This window comes from Bos indicus, chromosome 12 (genome assembly GCF_029378745.1).
Source record: "Bos indicus isolate NIAB-ARS_2022 breed Sahiwal x Tharparkar chromosome 12, NIAB-ARS_B.indTharparkar_mat_pri_1.0, whole genome shotgun sequence".
NCBI lineage: Eukaryota > Metazoa > Chordata > Mammalia > Artiodactyla > Bovidae > Bos > Bos indicus.
Genome location: NC_091771.1, coordinates 29,536,308 through 29,553,205, shown reverse-complemented (window position 1 = coordinate 29,553,205; position 16,898 = coordinate 29,536,308). Strand labels below are relative to the sequence as shown.

At 41.4% G+C, this 16,898-nt stretch overlaps 1 protein-coding gene across 2 annotated transcripts in view; it reads left to right on the top strand.

The window, feature by feature from the left end:
• The window catches only part of B3GLCT (beta 3-glucosyltransferase), a 118,187-nt gene that overhangs the window by 49,100 nt on the left and 52,189 nt on the right, over positions 1–16,898 (top strand). For both annotated transcript variants that reach the window (XM_019971744.2, XM_070800205.1), the window contains exons 5-7: positions 2,385–2,461; positions 2,960–3,071; positions 11,260–11,396. In XM_019971744.2, the coding sequence (XP_019827303.2) occupies positions 2,385–2,461; positions 2,960–3,071; positions 11,260–11,396 (326 nt within the window). The remainder of the gene's footprint in view (positions 1–2,384; positions 2,462–2,959; positions 3,072–11,259; positions 11,397–16,898) is intronic.

Below are 16,898 nucleotides of genomic sequence, written 5' to 3'. Positions count from 1 at the left end.
CCTGGCAAGGGCCCTCACAGTCTTTCTGCTGAAGTTACTTGTCTGGTGTCATAGCAATGCTTGTTGCCATCCCTTGTATATTTCCTGTAACTTGCCATATAACTCAGAAGGGTGGCTCTTGTTTGGAAGCCACATTTTTGTATTTATTTTTGCTGAAAACAGATTTTTACTTAAAAGATAGTTTAAAGTGTATATGTAATCATTTCATCATTCTGACACAAATATTTTCATTTTTCTGGCTCCGTTATGCTCTCTGTTTTGTTTTGCATGGTTGGAGTTATGTCTGTTTTAATATTTAATGTAAAGACATTCCCATTGTCATAATGTCTTCATTATTGTAATTTCATTTGCTACATAAAAGCGCATTTGCTACTTATTTTCTTGTAAGACTTTTTTTTTTAAGTGTCTTCTGTGTTTCTTTTCTAGCTAGTGCATATTAGCATGGTCCCAATTAGTTTGAGAGAATTCCAGGATGTAGTGAAGGACAGGGAAGCCTGGCATGTTGCAGTCCATGGGGTTGCAGAGAGTTGGAACACAACATAGTGACTGAGCAACAAATAATTATTTGAAATTTTAATGCATGTGTTAAAGTTATTAGTTATCTTCACACATGATTTTTTTCTCTGATATAATCCCCTATGAATATGTGTGTGGTATATATTTGTGTATTTATGGCATATATATGTATATAGCATATAGCTATATATGTATACATGTACAGATATGGCATATATGTGTGCATATATGGCATGTATGTGTATAAAACATACAGCTAGTATGTGTATATGTATACATATAACACATTTTGAAAGACAGTGAGAATTACTTCATTATTCAGAATCAACAGTAGGAAAGCCCAGAGTTATATTGGGTAGCTGCTAATTCAAACTTCAGGGTTTGCTTTTCTCTGTAACATGCCATATTGTTAGTGTGATGTAACCTTCAGTTCAGTTCAGTTCAGTCGTGTCCGACTCTTTGTGACCCCATGAATCGCAGCACGCCAGGCCTCCCTGTCCATCACCAACTCCCGGAGTTCACTCAAACTCACGTCCATCGAGTCAGTGATGCCATCCAGCCATCTCATCCTCTGTCATCCCCTTCTCCTCCTGCCCCCAATCCCTCCCAGCATCAGTCTTTTCCAATGAGTCAACTCTTTGCATGAGGTGGCCAAAGTACTGAAGTTTCAGCTTTAGCATCATTCCTTCCAAAGAAATCCCAGGGCTGATCTCCTTTCGGATGGACTGGTTGGATCTCCTTGTAGTCCACGGGACTCTCGAGTCTTCTCCAACACCACAGTCCAAAAGCATCAATTCTTCGGCGCTCAGCCTTCTTCACAGTCCAACTCTCACATCCATACATGACCACTGGAAAAACCATAGCCTTGAGTAGATGTAACCTTAGGTTACTGTTTTTACATTTCATATTTGTACATGAAAGTTAAAAAATACTATATAAAATGAAGAAATAAGACATATTTGATAGTTCAAAGATTTATATTGAAAATCATTCTTTCTTAAATAATAAGCTTATATGAACTTCAAGAATGGTATGGAATCTACTTTAGTGTGGTAATATTTCAAATAGTTAAACATGTATCCTTAAAGTCTTTTGCCTGTAATAGTTACCTGGATATAGCTTGTATAAAGCACAGAATATGCTGGAGTTTGTTGTGGGGGTGTTCAAGCATATTATATGTCTGACTTTTGGCTTGTCACAACTGCAAATAGATTGAATACTGCTTAATCGTTTTATATTTATAGCTTAAAAAATATGAGTCTCTATGTATATGTATATGCATGTATATATAGCTATAGTTGTGTCTATTTCTGGATCTTCATTCTTACTAAGTTTATAGATTTTGAAATTCCATCATTATGCTGTAACTGTTGTTGCCTGAGTACTTAAGGATTCTATTTCTAGTTTTCAGAACTGAAGCTCTTCATTATGATGGTGTTTTAGTGTTTTTAGGGCATTCTAAAATTTTTTTCTTCCCATGAAATAAATTGTATATTATTCCTTTTGTTTAGCCGAAGTGTTTTATTTTCCATTTTCCACACGCTTCCTCCGTTGGGTACACAGTAAAAGCTGTGTTTATACCTCTGAGTTTTCCCTCACTTGCCCTGGGCTCTTCCCTTCCAGTCCTCTTTGCAGATATGCAAATTTCAGGGCTCCAGCGCTGTCTGGAGCCTAGGCGCTGGGGAGTTTGTGTGGGTTCAGTTGAAGTCCTTCATTTCTAGTGGCTCCTGAAGAGAACAAAAAAGAGTAGTATGAAGAATAAAATGTCAGATCTTTAAAAATACCTGGTTTGAAATTTGAGTCTTTTAAAGAAATCTTTGTGGTCATATTGTATTATTTATTTTTTGCTCTGATGGTTGTTTCTTCAGGAAATGCCCACTGTGCTCCTCCTTCACCAGCTGGCTCAGCAGGAAGGCGTGTGGACCATACTTCCGCTGTTACCGCAGTACGTTGCCCATGAAATGTGCTCATTATTGGCATCTCTACCTGACACTTGCAGGCTCCCTTGTTTTCTCACTAACTGTGTTTTTCCCGAGAGTCAGCAAGTAAAGTCATTGGATTCTATGACTGCTGCCTTAATCAGATTTCTTAATGATTGATTCTTAATCATGAATAGCTTATATTTTTAAATGTTTCTGTCTTAAAAGATATAATATCAGTATATTTGATATTTTGAGACTGATTTTGAGATCTTTTGAGCTGGGGTTTGTCATGGAAAGAGTTAACTTGAACTCTGGCTGTTCCACAAACCATTAGTATCTGGCTTTTCTATTAATATAAGCTGAAACTGTACATGGAAGAAAAATATAGGGTAAAAAATTCAGATTTCTTGCTATTTTATATGTCCTGTATTTACTTCCTGATTTCTCTTCCTTAGTAAGTTTTAAACCTTGTTATCAACTCATTTTATAAAAATGATTACTAGAATCTTTCTTTTTCTCAGCTTTTCTGTAACATATAGCAGAAATTCATCATGGATTTTCTTCTGTGAAGAAGATACAAGAATACAAATTGTACAACTCTTAGAAACACTCAGAAGATATGACCCATCAAAGGTAAATACAACTTCAAGTATTTTTTTTTTTTTGCATGGAGAAAGTGCTAAAAGGAAGTTTAATTTTGATTAAGAGGTTTTTCAGTCTAATAAAAACACTTAATTTAAAATTAAGAAGAACAAAATAGGCCGCTCTCACCCTGTGATATGCAGCATATTATATGGAATGTGTATCTCTCTCAATAAACTTGCTTTAACTTTAAAGAAAAAAGAATGAAATAGCAGTTAAATATCTGGAAGCAATGTTAAATAATTCTCTTTGAGGTTTGGAGCTGTCAGACAGATGGAACTTACAATGAGCCGTTTCTAAATGGAAAAAAAAAACTATATGTTTTACCAGTTTTAGAGAATTAAGAAAACTATAAACCAGAGTTAAGAAATAAGTTCCAATTGGTTATTTCTCTTTATCAACAATGACCACATATTGTTTTAGGTAAGAAATAACTTTGAGTACCAGCTGTGTGTTGGGCACTATGATAGCAGGAGCTTGGACAGACAGACAAGGGTCTTGACTGAATGGATGGTGCAGAGGAGCAGGGGGTGATGGACCATTGAAGAAGCAGTTACAGTTAAAAGTGAGACATCTTTTAAGGGAAACACTGGGCGTTGTTAGAAGTAACACAGCAGGGCATCAGATCTTATCTGGGAAGGTCATGACATAATGTGACATTTAACCTGAGTCCCGTGGAGTGAGTAGGAGTTAATAGGAGAGAGAACTCTAAGCAGAGGGAACAGTATCTGAGGTCTGGAGGTGAGACAGAAATACCTTGTGAGAAAAGTTCACCCCTGCCTTCATATTTTAACATTTTATCTCATGCAGATAGGATGTTGCAGATGGATCATGTTTACCTCTGAGTTCTGAGTGCTGAACACAGTGTTTAACACTTACTAGGTGGTCAGTAATGGAGAAGGCGATGGCACCCCATTCCAGTACTCTTGCCTGGAAAATCCCATGGATGGAGGAGCCTGGTAGGCTGCAGTCCATGAGGTCACTAAGAGCCGGACACGACTGAGCAACTTCACTTTCACTTTTCACTTTCATGCATTGGAGAAGGAAATGACAACCCACTCCAGTGTTCTTGCCTGGAGAATCCCAGGGATGGGGGAGCCTGGTGGGCTGCCATCTATGGGGTCACACAGTGTCGGACACGACTGAAGTGACTTAGCAGCAGCAGCAGGTGGTTAGTAAATATGTGTGTGTGTGTGTGTGTGTGTGCATGCTCAATCGTGTCTGACTCTTTGCAACCTCATGGACTGTAGCCTGCTAGGCTCCTCTGTCCATGGGATTTCCCAGGCAAGGATACTGGGGTGGGTTGCCACGCTCTCCTCCAGGGGATCTTCCTGACTCAGGGATAAAACCTGCATCTCCTGTGTCTTCTGCATTGGCAGGTGGATTCTTTACCACTGAGCCGCCTGGGAAGCCCTAAATGTTTGTGTAGGACTGAGTAACTGAAACGTCAGCTAAACTGCTGGGCTACATGCAGTGTCTCTGGAGGTTCACAGGCAGCTCTGCAGCTTTGTGGAGGGTAAATTAGGCTGTTCAGTTCTCTTGGAGAAGCTCAGGTTATGCCCTGATCACTTAATGGGATTCTTCCAATGTGGAATAAGCGGAATTGGGTCCTTTCTGGTATTGCTAGACACCCACCCCACCCCTGTTCTGATGCCCACTCCAGAAGTGAATCAGATTCATTGAGAGTACAGAAAAGGAGCCATGGCTTCCCAGTGCCCGCAGGGTTTGTTGATGTGGACACACACAGAATTGGGCAACGGTGACCATTAGGTTGGTTTCTCAAACGCTGAAAAGTTTGTTACTACAATAAAACCACTGGTCTTGATGCTTTTTAAATGCTGTGAGGACCCATTATGATTTCTTTTCATGCTTTTGATTTCTGGGAAAACACAGATATAATTGAATGCGAAAGTTGTTAGGTTAAAAAAATAATTCCTTCAAAGGAGAGAAGATTTATGAACGTGTCTCATCTGGTCTTTTCAGATGGTGCTGAGCAGTGTCTGTGTGCTGTGGGCCACATTTTATGTAAAACATTTGTTAGGCTTTTATGTTTTCCTTTGATTTGAGAAAAACTCCCAGCTCTTTTTTGGAATGTAGGAGTTTTAATCGCCTCCTAGTGTTTGCTTCACCTGGAGATTATTTTTTTCCATTATCCATAGCTCTAATTCTGTACAGAAGATGGTGACTCACTGTACTTTTTAATGAAAATTGGAATGATAAATTTAAAAGTTCAGAGCAAGTTCATGAAAAGCAAGTACAGAACAGAGGTAAAATAAGATATTTTCTTCTTTTGTGAGCTCTACCACATGAAAAAAAGTCAAGGATGTTTTATTTCATTTAAAACTAGTACTAGGGAATAAAAATTACATGATGTTGAAGTTAGCTTAAACCAGTGTTTTTTTCCCCCCGACCATATGAAATTTTAGGAAAAAAGTATAAAATAAACCTAGTTTTGACACTGACACAAATAAACTATATTAAAATAATGTGTTAGAGTATCATTATTTCATTGGATTCTGACATTGTTTCCCTTCAATATCTTGTCATTCTCACTAATCAAATTTATGCTGTTATACAATATTTTAAAGGAGAAGCTTTAATCTTTATTACAGTAATTAATCTCTGTTAATTGCCTTTCTGGGTGATTTCTATAAATTTCTATATCTTATTGAAGTCTTTCAGGTTTTTTCCCCTACACTATGCTTTTATTATGTGTGCATTTGCTGAAATGTCTGTAATTTTTAATTCTTAATAGAGGTAAAACATGAGTACTGGCAAAGAGTAATTCTAAGATACTAATAGAACACTGAGTTATTCTTTTACAGTTTGTCTTAATAGTCTTTATGAAGAAGCCATTAAGCAAATTACTGGGCTTCCCTGGTGGCTCAGCTGGTAAAGAATCCACCTGCAGTACGGAGACCTGGATTCGATTCCTGGGTTGGGAAGATCCCCTAGAGAAGGGAATGGCTACGCATTCCAGTATTCTGGCCTGGAGAATCCCATGGACTGTATAGTCCGTGGGGTTGCAAAGAGGGACACAACAGGGAGTGCTTCTTCACAGAATATGTATTAATTTCTCCCTTGCTGCTAAGTCGCTTCAGTCGTGTCCGACTCTGTGCGACCCCATAGATGGCAGCCCACCAGGCTCCCCCGTCCCTGGGATTCTCCAGGCAAGAACACTGGAGTGGCTTGCCATTTCCTTCTCCAATGCATGAAAGTGAAAAGTGAAAGTGAAGTCGCTCAGTCGTGTCTGACTCTTAGCGACCCCATGGACTGCAGCCCACCAGGCTCCTCCATCCATGGGATTCTCCAGGCAAGAGTACTGGAGTGGGGTGCCATTGCCTTCTCCCAATTTCTCCCTTAGAGTAGTTTATAATATGCATCTATGCTTAGTTGCTCAGTTGTGTCCAACTCTGCTACCCCAAGGACTTCAGCCCCAAGGACTGCAGCACCGACAGGCTCCTCTGTCCATGCGGATTCTCCAGGCAAGACAAGAATAGTGGGGTGGGTTGCCATGCCCTTCTCCAGGGGATCTTCCCCACCCGGGATCGAACCCAGGTCTCCTGCATTGCAGGAGGATTCTTTACTGTCTGAGCCACCAGGGAAGCCCACTTTACAGTATAACCCCCCACAAAAATATTGAAAAACAGTCTTATATACTAGATAGCTAAACACTGCTATTAATCATTAAAATATAAAAACATGTTCGGCATAAATTTATGTTTGGAACAGGAGATTATAATAGTGGGAGATTATTGGGAAAAGTGCTAAAATATACTGAAAATTGAAATGATAAAATTATTTATTTATGATGAAGTGTTTATTTTCTTTAAATAAGCTATATTTACATGGTATGTTAAATGTGATTTTCATGTTGATTAATGTTTAGTCATTTGAATTTTTTTTAATATAAATTTATTTATTTTAATTGGAGGCTAATTACTTTACAATATTGTATTGGTTTTGCCATACATTGACATGAATCCGCTACGGGTGTACATGTGTTCCCCATCCTGAACCCCTCTCCCACCTCCCTCCCCATCCCATCCCTCTGGGTCTTTCCAGTGCACCAGCCCCGAGCATTCTGTATCATGCATCGAACCTGGACTGGCGATTCATTTCACATATGATATTATACATGTTTCAATGTTGTTCTCCCAAATCATCCCACCCTCACCCTCTCCCACAGAGTCCAAAAGACTGTTCTATACATCTGTGTCTCTTTTGCTGTCTCACATACAGGGTTATCAAGTCATTTGAATTTTTAAGAAGATGTTGAATTTTCTATCTTAAGCCAAGGTTATTTGCTTTATAATTACTTCCCTTGCCCAGTGGTGACTTCATATATCCATAAAGTGTTGGGAAGAAATCCTCGGGTAACTAGGAACTTAGACCTTTCATGTCTGCTCATTTATGACTTGTTGCTGAACTGACCCAGACTGAGACGGGGAGGTGTTTGAAATACAGCCATGAGCAGAAGAGGGCTCTTAGGAGACAGCACTGTCTCTCTCCTGCTTTTATTTTCTGATAAGGAATAGGGAGGGAGCTTGTGATGGCTGGATAACAGAAAATACTACCAAGCTTTAGAGCTTCGGGTACTTAACGATTCTGCTGACGTTTCTTTAATGGTTACCTTTGAAAGCTCTCCCAGGATTGGTGCATCATTTAACACAAAACTTGGAGCACCTGGGGCAGGTGAGGTAGCCTGCAAATAGAGCGGAGAGCGAAATGGACACCACCCCAGGTCACAAGGAGGGCGTGTTCATAATGATGCAGGGGAGACAGGAGGTAGGCAGACCTGAAATACTGCATCAGATGGTATAAGTGCTGGGGAGGAAAGAACACAAAATGAGAGGGATGCCAGATAGGCTGGGGTGGACTTCCTTCTCTGTTTAGGGTATTTAGGAAGAACTTCACAGCTCACGTCAGTTTGAGCCACGTGTGAAGGAGCCAAGGGAGTGAGTTTTGTGCTCTCTGATCCTGTGCCCACGGCCCACGTACCCAACAGGAGCTGCAGACTCACCCAGTTCAAACATGAACTCTGCATTCCCCTTTGTTCCTCTTCCACATCAGTCTCCCGCATCTCGGAAATGGCATCCCTGTCTATCAGCCTTTCCCTTCTCCAGCGGGTCTTCCCAACCCAGGAATCGAACCGGGGTCTCCTGCATTGCAGGCGGATTCTTTACCAGCTTCAGCTACCAGCGAAAGCCCTGGTATCTCTTGTATTGGGGTTGGCCAAAAAGTCTGTTTGGGTTTTTCTGTACAAACTCAAACTTCTTGGCCAACCCAATATTATTAATGTCTGATATTCACTTGAATTCCTAATTTTAGCTATTGCATTATTCAGTTTTAGAATTTCTATCTGGCTCTTGTTTATAGGTTCTAGTTCTTTGGTAAAAATCATCTTTTCATCTATTTTCTTAACCATATTAACTATAGTTTAACTGCAAAATCTGATTTGTGAAGCTCTAGTTCTCATTTTTCTGTTTTTGGTGTGGTCCTGTTTCTTGGTGTGCAGGGTTAATTTTCACTAAATGTCAGCTATTTGATGTGAAAAACTGAAGAGGTTGTGGGTGGTATCCCTTCACAGGAACATTTGATCTTCTCCGGGGTTGTAGACCTTGTTTGGGTAGGTCTGTTTACAGACTGCCCTTACCCGTAGACCCTTTCTCCTGGTAGACCCTGTACTCCAGCCTTGGGCTCCCAGAACTACTGCTGAAGTTTCCCTCTGCTTAGATTTTAGCCACCTCACTGCTGTTTCCCACTGGGTTCTTGTGTTTTTCTCTTGGTTTTCGTGTAGCCTAGGAGTTGAAGGGAGATTGCAGGCAGAATTTTGGCGTCACTCCTTTGGGATCCCCATCAACCTCGACCTCCGTGGCAGCCTCCGGCCCCAGCTCTGTCTCTGCGGTGCAGCCAAACAGGAGCCCCCAGTTGCCACTCTGTTCTCTGCTGTCCTTTGCTCTTGTTCAGTCGCTCAGTCTTGTCCAACTCTGCGACCCCATGGACCGCAGCACGCCAAGCCTCCCTGTCCATCACCAACTCCCGGAGCTTGCTCAAACTCATGTCCATTGAGTCAGTGATGCCATCCAACCATCTCGTCCTCTGTCCTCCCCTTCTCCTCCTGCCTTCAGTCTTTCCCAGCATCAGGGTCTTTTCCAATGAGTCAGCTCTTTGCATCAGGTGGCCAAAGTATTGGAGCTTCAGCATCAGTCCTTCCAATTTAATATTCAGGGTTGATTTCCTTTAGGATTGACAGGTTTGATCTCTTTGCTGTCCAGGGGACTCAAGAGTCTTCTCCAGCACCACAGTTCAAAAACATCAATTCTTTGGTGCTCAGTCAGCCTTCTTTATGATCCAACTGTCACAGCTGTATACGACTACTGGAGAAACCATAGCTTTGACTATATGGACCTTGTTCGGCAAAGGGATGTCTCTGCTTTAATACACTGTCTAGGTTTGTCATAGCTTTTCCTTTGCTCTGAGAACTAGCAAATTCCTCGAGGGTAAAGAAGATGAATATGAGGTTCCCATGGGTGGGCTCCCCTGCTCTCTGGGATGTTAACCCTCACATCCTGTTTGCCTGTTGCTTTCTGATGCCCTCAGTCATTTGCTCTAAGAATTTCTCCAGCTGTTGTACTTGTTCTTGGTGGGAGAGCAGGTCTGACCCAGGCTGTTCTCTTGTGACACATGAACCCTGGTCTCTCTTCGGCTTCTCTTTCGTACCTTGTTTCCCATATCCAGTATCTTCCAGCCACACTGGACTAAATATTTTCATCAAATATATATCAAGTTTTTTTTTTTTTCCCACCTCAGGGACTTTATATCAACTGCCCTACCTGTTCGTCCCCAGATGTGTGCTCAGCTTAGTGATCTTAAAGCTGAGTTCAGCAGTTATCTCCTAAGAGGGTCCCTCTTTTTCCAGGGTGGTCCCCGTCACTCTGTTTTATTTTCATTGTAGCACATGCAGTCACTATCTGAACTCATTTTATTTTCCTGCTTGCTTTCTGTCTCCCCACTGTTGTATAAGCTCTGTTCCCACTGGTATGGGATAAATGTTAAATGTCAAAGTGAAGTGAAGTCGGTCAGTCGTGTCCAACTCTTTGCGACCCCATGGACTGTAGCCTATCAGGCTCCTCCATCCATGGGATTTTCCAGGCAAGAGTGCTGGAGTGGGGTGCCATTGTCTTCTCCAGGGGATCCTCCCAACCCAGGAATGAACCCGGGTCTCCCTCATTGCAGGCAGACGCTTTACCGTCTGAGCCACCAGCCATCAATTTGTTAATTGATAACAAATAATAAATGTTAATTGAATGAATGAATAAAATAAGCACTGATTCTGGCAGGAATTTTCTGTTGTCTCCTTCCTCTCATCTTTCAAGCACCAGAGGGTGGGGACCGCTCTGCAGCCATGGGCTCCATGCTGGCTCCTGCCATGTCACTCATGGCTCTTTCCTGACCCCTCATACCTGGGAGAGTTATGGTCCCTTTGGCAAATAAACCTCTTGAATTATCCTAATTTGAGTGTGTCATCTTTCAGCCTACTGACTCTGCTTTGGTCAATAAAAATAATTGAACCCAGGTCTCCCACATTGCAGGCACAGCCTTTACCAGCTGAGCCACTAGGGAAGCCCAAGAATACTGGAGTGGGTAGCCTATCCCTTCCCTAGTGGATCTTCCCAACCCAGGAATCAAACCAGGGGCTCTTGCATTGCAGGTGGACTCTTTACCAACTGAGCTATCAGGGAAGCCAGTAAAAATAAATTAGTATGTAAATTTCTACATTTGATTGTTTTTATATTCAAGTTGTATTCATAGACTATCACTTTGTTCCTAAATTTGTTAAATAAATGTTGAACTAAACAAAAAAAAAGGAACAGTTTTCTTTAATAGTATTTTGATAAGAAATATTCTATAAAATAACATTTTTGTGTTTATAATGTAATGACTAACATTTTGTTCATCCTGATGGTGTGATCTTAAATTGCTTTCTTCATAGACAAAGATTCTGCTGTATTCATTATCATATGAGTATCATATTTTTGTTAAAATTCTTTAAAAATATATAATCTGTGCTTATGCTTTATCACTCAGAATATTTAACTAAAACTAATGGTACTTACTTGTTTTGGGTCTTGCCTGAATGGCTTTTTAAATTTTTTTTTCTATCTTTATTTAACAGGAATGGTTTTTAGGAAAAGCATTACATGACGAAGAATCTACAATAATTCACCATTATGCCTTTTCTGAAAATCCTACAGTTTTTAAATATCCTGACTTGGCTGCCGGCTGGGCCCTTAGTATCCCACTGGTAAACAAGTAAGAATTTATTAGACTTTTTTTCATTTCATTTTGTGTATGAATCACCTTTTATTGTGCTAAGTCTTGTAACTGGTGGATCTGAGTGAGCTTTTCAGCAGAGACAGCGAGTGGTAGAGCAGGGAGACGGGAAGCAGGAGCCAGACACAGAGGCTCCATCCCTTACTCGTCCTGTCTCAGGGCTCAGCTGCTCTGTGCTTCCTCTTCCTTACCTGCTGCAAAATGAGGTAAATGATGAACTGTGAGCCTGAGGAGGCTGCATGAGTGCTCAGGACTCTATACCCAGGAGGGTGACCACTGCTGTCAGTGGACCTGGTGACCTCCAGGCGTGACTTTGTCAGTAAGGAAATGAATCCGCAGCATGCCTGTGCGGCTGGGTTGACGTCTGGTTATGTTCATGTGTATATGCACGAATTTAAACGGGGCCCGGGCAGAAGATGCTGTAGATAATCGTACCTGGCTATTTGTGTGATAATCCCAGTGATGCTTTTGTGATGTGAAAGGAGAAGGTAAATTGTAATTTTAGGGAAATATGGGAAATATTAGGGAAATTAGGAAAAATTAGGGAAAAAAGGGAAATATGGCTGTTGACAGCCCTCTTAACCTAAATAATTCAGATTATTTGTGAGTTTTTGTTCTTTCAGGAATGGAGAGTTGATAATGCAAATGTGGTTTTTATTTCTACAAAGATTAAAGTGTTTCTATTATTTCTTAGACTAAGTGCCCTGTTTCTAGGGGTTGGAGCCCTGAAAAGCTTTTTAGCCCATTGTAGATGTAGAAGGTTGGAGAAGGCAATGGCAGCCCACTCCAGTGTTCTTGCCTGGAGAATCCCATGGACGGAGGAGCCATGGGGTGCAGTCCATGGGGTCGCAAAGAGTCGGACATGACTGAACAACTTCACTTTCACTTTTCACTTTAGTGCATTGGAGAAGGAAATGGCAACCCACTCCAGTGTTCTTGCCTGGAGAATGCTATGGACAGAGGAGCCTGGCAGGCCTTGGTCCATAGAGTCTTCAAAGAGTAGACGCGACTGAAGCAACTTTACATAAATGCACAACTAGAGACTAAGGATTAGCATACTCCACAGTTAGAGGCTCCAGGGGATCTTCCCGGCCCGGGGATTGAACCCGGGTCTCTTAGGCCCTGCACCTGGGATGTGTCTAGTTGGATCCTATCCGGTTAAAGTTGATGGGGACAACTTAAGGCATCTACAACCTCTGGACCATAAACAGCTGCCAGGGAACTTTAGGGCATCAGTTGGGACCAAACTAACTCTGACTCTGGAGACCTCTTTATTGACCTAAAAAATTAATCAAAATCAGAATTCTCTTAGAAGCCTCTGTCTTGTGTGGTTAGTCAACAGCGCCCACTGCAGGAGTGTTTATTCTCCGTGTCTCCTTTCCTTGACTGATGACTCAGTAGGTAGGGCAACGATTTATAGTTACTTATGAATTTCTTCTGCTCAGTTCAGTTCAATCACTCAGTCGTGTCTGACTCTTTGTGACCCCATGGACTGCAGCACACCAGGCCTCCCTGTCCATTACCAACTCCCAGAGTTTACTCAAACTCATGTCCATTGAGTTGGTGATGCCATCCAACCATCTCATCCTCTGTCATCCTCTTCTCTTCCTGCCTTCAATCTTTCCCAGCATCAGTCTTTTCAAATGACTCAGCTCTTTGCATCAGGTGGCCAAAGTATTGGCGTTTCAGCTTCAACATCAGTCCTTCCAATGAACATTCAGGACTGATTTCCTTTAGGTTGGATCTCCTTGCAGTCCAAGGGACTCTTCAAGAGTCTTCTCCAACACCACAGTTCAAAAGCATCAATTCTTCTGTGCTCAGCTTTCTTCACAGTCCAACTGTCACATCCATACATGACTACTGGACAAACCGTAGACTTGACTAGACGGACCTTTGTTGACAAAGTAATGTCTCTGCTTTTTAATACGCTGTCTAGGTTGGTCATAACTTTTCTTCCAAGGAGTAAGCATCTTTTAATTTCATGGCTGCAGTCACCATCTGCAGTGACTTTGGAGCCCCCAGAAATAAAGTCTGCTACTGTTTCCACTGTTTCCCCATCCATTTGCCACGAAGTGATGGGACCAGATGCCATGATCTTTGTTTTCTGAATGTTGAACTTTAAGCCAACTTTTTCACTTTCCTCTTTCACTTTCATCAAGAGGCTTTTTAGTTCTTTACTTTCTTCCATAAGGGTGGTATTATCTTCATATCTGAGGTTATTGATATTTCTCCCAGCAGTCTTAATTCCAGCTTGTGCTTCTTCCAGCCCAGCGTTTCTCATGATGTACTCGGCACATAAGTTAAATAAGCAGGGTGACAATATAGAGCCTTGACATACTCCTTTTCCTATTTGGAACCAGTCTGTTGTTCCATGTCCAGTTCTAACTGTTGCTTCCTGACCTGCATACAGATTTCTCAAGAGGCAGGTCAGGTGGTCTGGTATTCTCATCTCTTTCAGAATTTTCCATAGTTTATTGTGATCCACACAGTCAAAGGCTTTGGCATAGTCAATAAGCAGAAATAGATGTTTTTCTGAAACTCTCTTGCTTTTTCAATGATCTAGCGGGTGTTGGCAATTTGATCTCTGGTTCTACCTTTTCTAAAAACAGCTTGAACATCTGAAAGTTCACGGTTCACGTACTGTTGAAGCCTGGCTTGGAGAATTTTGGGCATTATTTTGCTAGAGTGTGAGATGAGTGCAACTGTGCGGTAGTTTGAGCATTCTTTGGCATTGCCCTTCTTTGGGATTGGAATGAAAACTGACCTTTCCGGTCCTGTGGCCACTGCTGAGTTTTCCAAATTTGCTGGCATATTGAGTGCAGCACTTTCACAGCATCATCTTTTAGGATTTGAAATAGCTCAACTGGAATTCCATCACCTCCACTAGCTTTGTTCGTAGTGATGCATCCTAAGGCCCACTTGACTTCACATACCAGGGTGTCTGGCTCTAGGTCAGTGATCACACCATCGTGATTATCTGGGTCATGAAGATCTTTTTTGTACAGTTCTTCTGTGTATTCTTGCCCCCTCTTCTTAGTATCTTCTGCTTCTGTTAGGTCCATACCATTTCTGTCCTTTATTGAGCCCATCTTTGCATGACATGTTCCCTTGGTATCTCTAATTTTCTTGAAGAGATCTCTAGTCTTTCTCATTCTATTTTTTTTCCTCTATTTCTTTGCACCGATCACTGAGGAAGGCCTTATCTCTCCTTGCTGTTCTTTGGAACTCTACATTCAAATGGGTATATCTTTCCTTTTCTCCTTTGCTTTTGGCTTCTCTTCTTTTCACAGGTATTTGTAAGGCCTCCTCAGACAGCCATTTTTGCATTTCTTTTTCTAGGGGATGGTCTTGATTCCTGCCTCCTGTACGATGTCATGAACCCCCATCCATAGTTTATCAGGGACTGTGTCTATCAGATCTAATCCCTTAAATCTATTTCTCACTTCTACTGTATAAGCATAAGGGATTCGATTTAGGTCATATCTGAATGGTCTAGTGGTTTTCCCTACTTTCTTCAATTTAAGTCTGAATTTAGCAATAAGGAGTTCATGATCTGAGCCACAATCAGCTTCCAGTCTTGTTTTTGCTGACTGTATAGAGCTTCTCCTTCTTTGGCTGCAAAGAAAATAATCAATCTAATTTTGGTGTCAACCATCTGGTGATGTCCATGTGTAGAGTCTTCTCTTGTGTTGTTGGAAGAGGGTGTTTGCTATGACCAGTCCGTTCTCTTGGCAGAACTCTATTAGCCTTTGCCCTGCTTCATTCTGTACACCAAGGCCAAATTTGCCTGGTACTCCAGGAGTTTCTTGATTTCCTACTTTTTCATTCCAGTCCCCTATAATGAAAAGGACATCTTTTTTGGGTGTTAATTCTAGAAGGTCTTGTAGGTCTACATAGAACTGTTCAACTTCAGCTTCTTCAGCGTTACTGGTTGGGGCATAGACTTGGATTACCGTGATACTGAATGGTTTGCCTTGGAAACGAACAGAGATCATTCTGTTGTTTTTGAGACTGCATCCAAATACTGCATTTTGGACTGTTGTTGACTATGATGGCTACTCCATTTCTTCTAAGGGATTCTTGTCCATGGTAGTAGATATAATGGTCATCTGAGTTAAATTCACCCATTCCAGTCCATTTTAGTTTGCTGATTCTTAAAAAGTCAACGTTTACTCTTGCCATCTGTTTGATCGCTTCCAATTTGTCTTGATTCGTGGATGTAACATTCCAGGTTCCTATAGCAATATTGTTCTTTACAGCATTGGATCTTGCTTCTATCACCAGTCACATCCATAACTGAGTGTTGTTTTTGCTTTGGCTCCGTCTCTTCATTCTTTCTGGAGTTATTTCTTCACTGATCTCTAGTAGCATATTGGGCACCTACCGTCCTGGGGAGTTCATCTTTCAGTGTCCTATCTTTTTGCCTTTTCATACTGTTCACGAGGTTCTCAAGGTAAGAATACTGAAGTGGTTTGCCATTCCCTTCTCCAGTGGACCACATTTTGTCATTTCTTCTACTCAAGTCACCAGAGAAACTGGTTACTTAAAACATCTCATGATACTCACTTTCTTAAGCTTTCTCATCAGAAATGCTTCCTCACTGGAAATATACTCTGCATCAGTTGAGTCGTTTGCTCAGTCGTGTCTGACTCTTTGTGACCCCATGGACTGCAGCAGGCCAGGCTTCCCCGTCCATCACCAACTCCCGGAGCTTGCTCAAACTCATGTCCATCAAGTCGGTGATGCCATCCAACCATCTCATCCTCTGTTGTCCCCTTCTCCTCCTGTCTTCAGTCTTTCCCAGCATTCAGGGTCTTTACTAGTGAGTCAGTTCTTTGCATTAGTGAATGTTGGATTAACACTTTCCAATGTTTCCGGTGATCCATCTAATGTGTTCTCCTAACCCTAACATCAATTTTTAAAAATTGCATTTTTGGATAAATGCTTGTTAATTTTCAATAAGGTGATTTCTTCAAATAAGTGTTACTACAGAACACAGTTACTGGTTTCTTCTGTTGTTTTTCTACCTGCAAACCTTATCTTGATTTCCTCCAATATCTTACTCTGCTGACTATCTCACAAGTGGAATTAGAAAAGTCAGTAGGAAGTTTTCCTAATACAGGATTGAGGGGTTCGCCGTTTGTTGCAGGTTTCCAGTCTAGCTTCTTGTATGCTTAGAACTGAAAGCTGAATGTCGAATGTCTTATTTGCCGGTAACTGAATATTTAATGAAGAAATATTTTCATGAAATAATTGGGATTTCTGGCCTTGCTGGTTCCTGAAATTCGCATTTGAAAAGCCCTCGAGTATAGCCCTTGGTTGTGTGTAGAAGAATGACACCTGGGCCCCATCGCTGGGACTTGCCTCTTCAGTTAGGTGAATTCCCCTGCGCACGTTTAGAGCTGGGACTCCTTTGCGAGATGACTGCGTTAGGCTGCGAGCATCCCATGCGGCTGACTCATCCAGGGGAAGTTCATGATA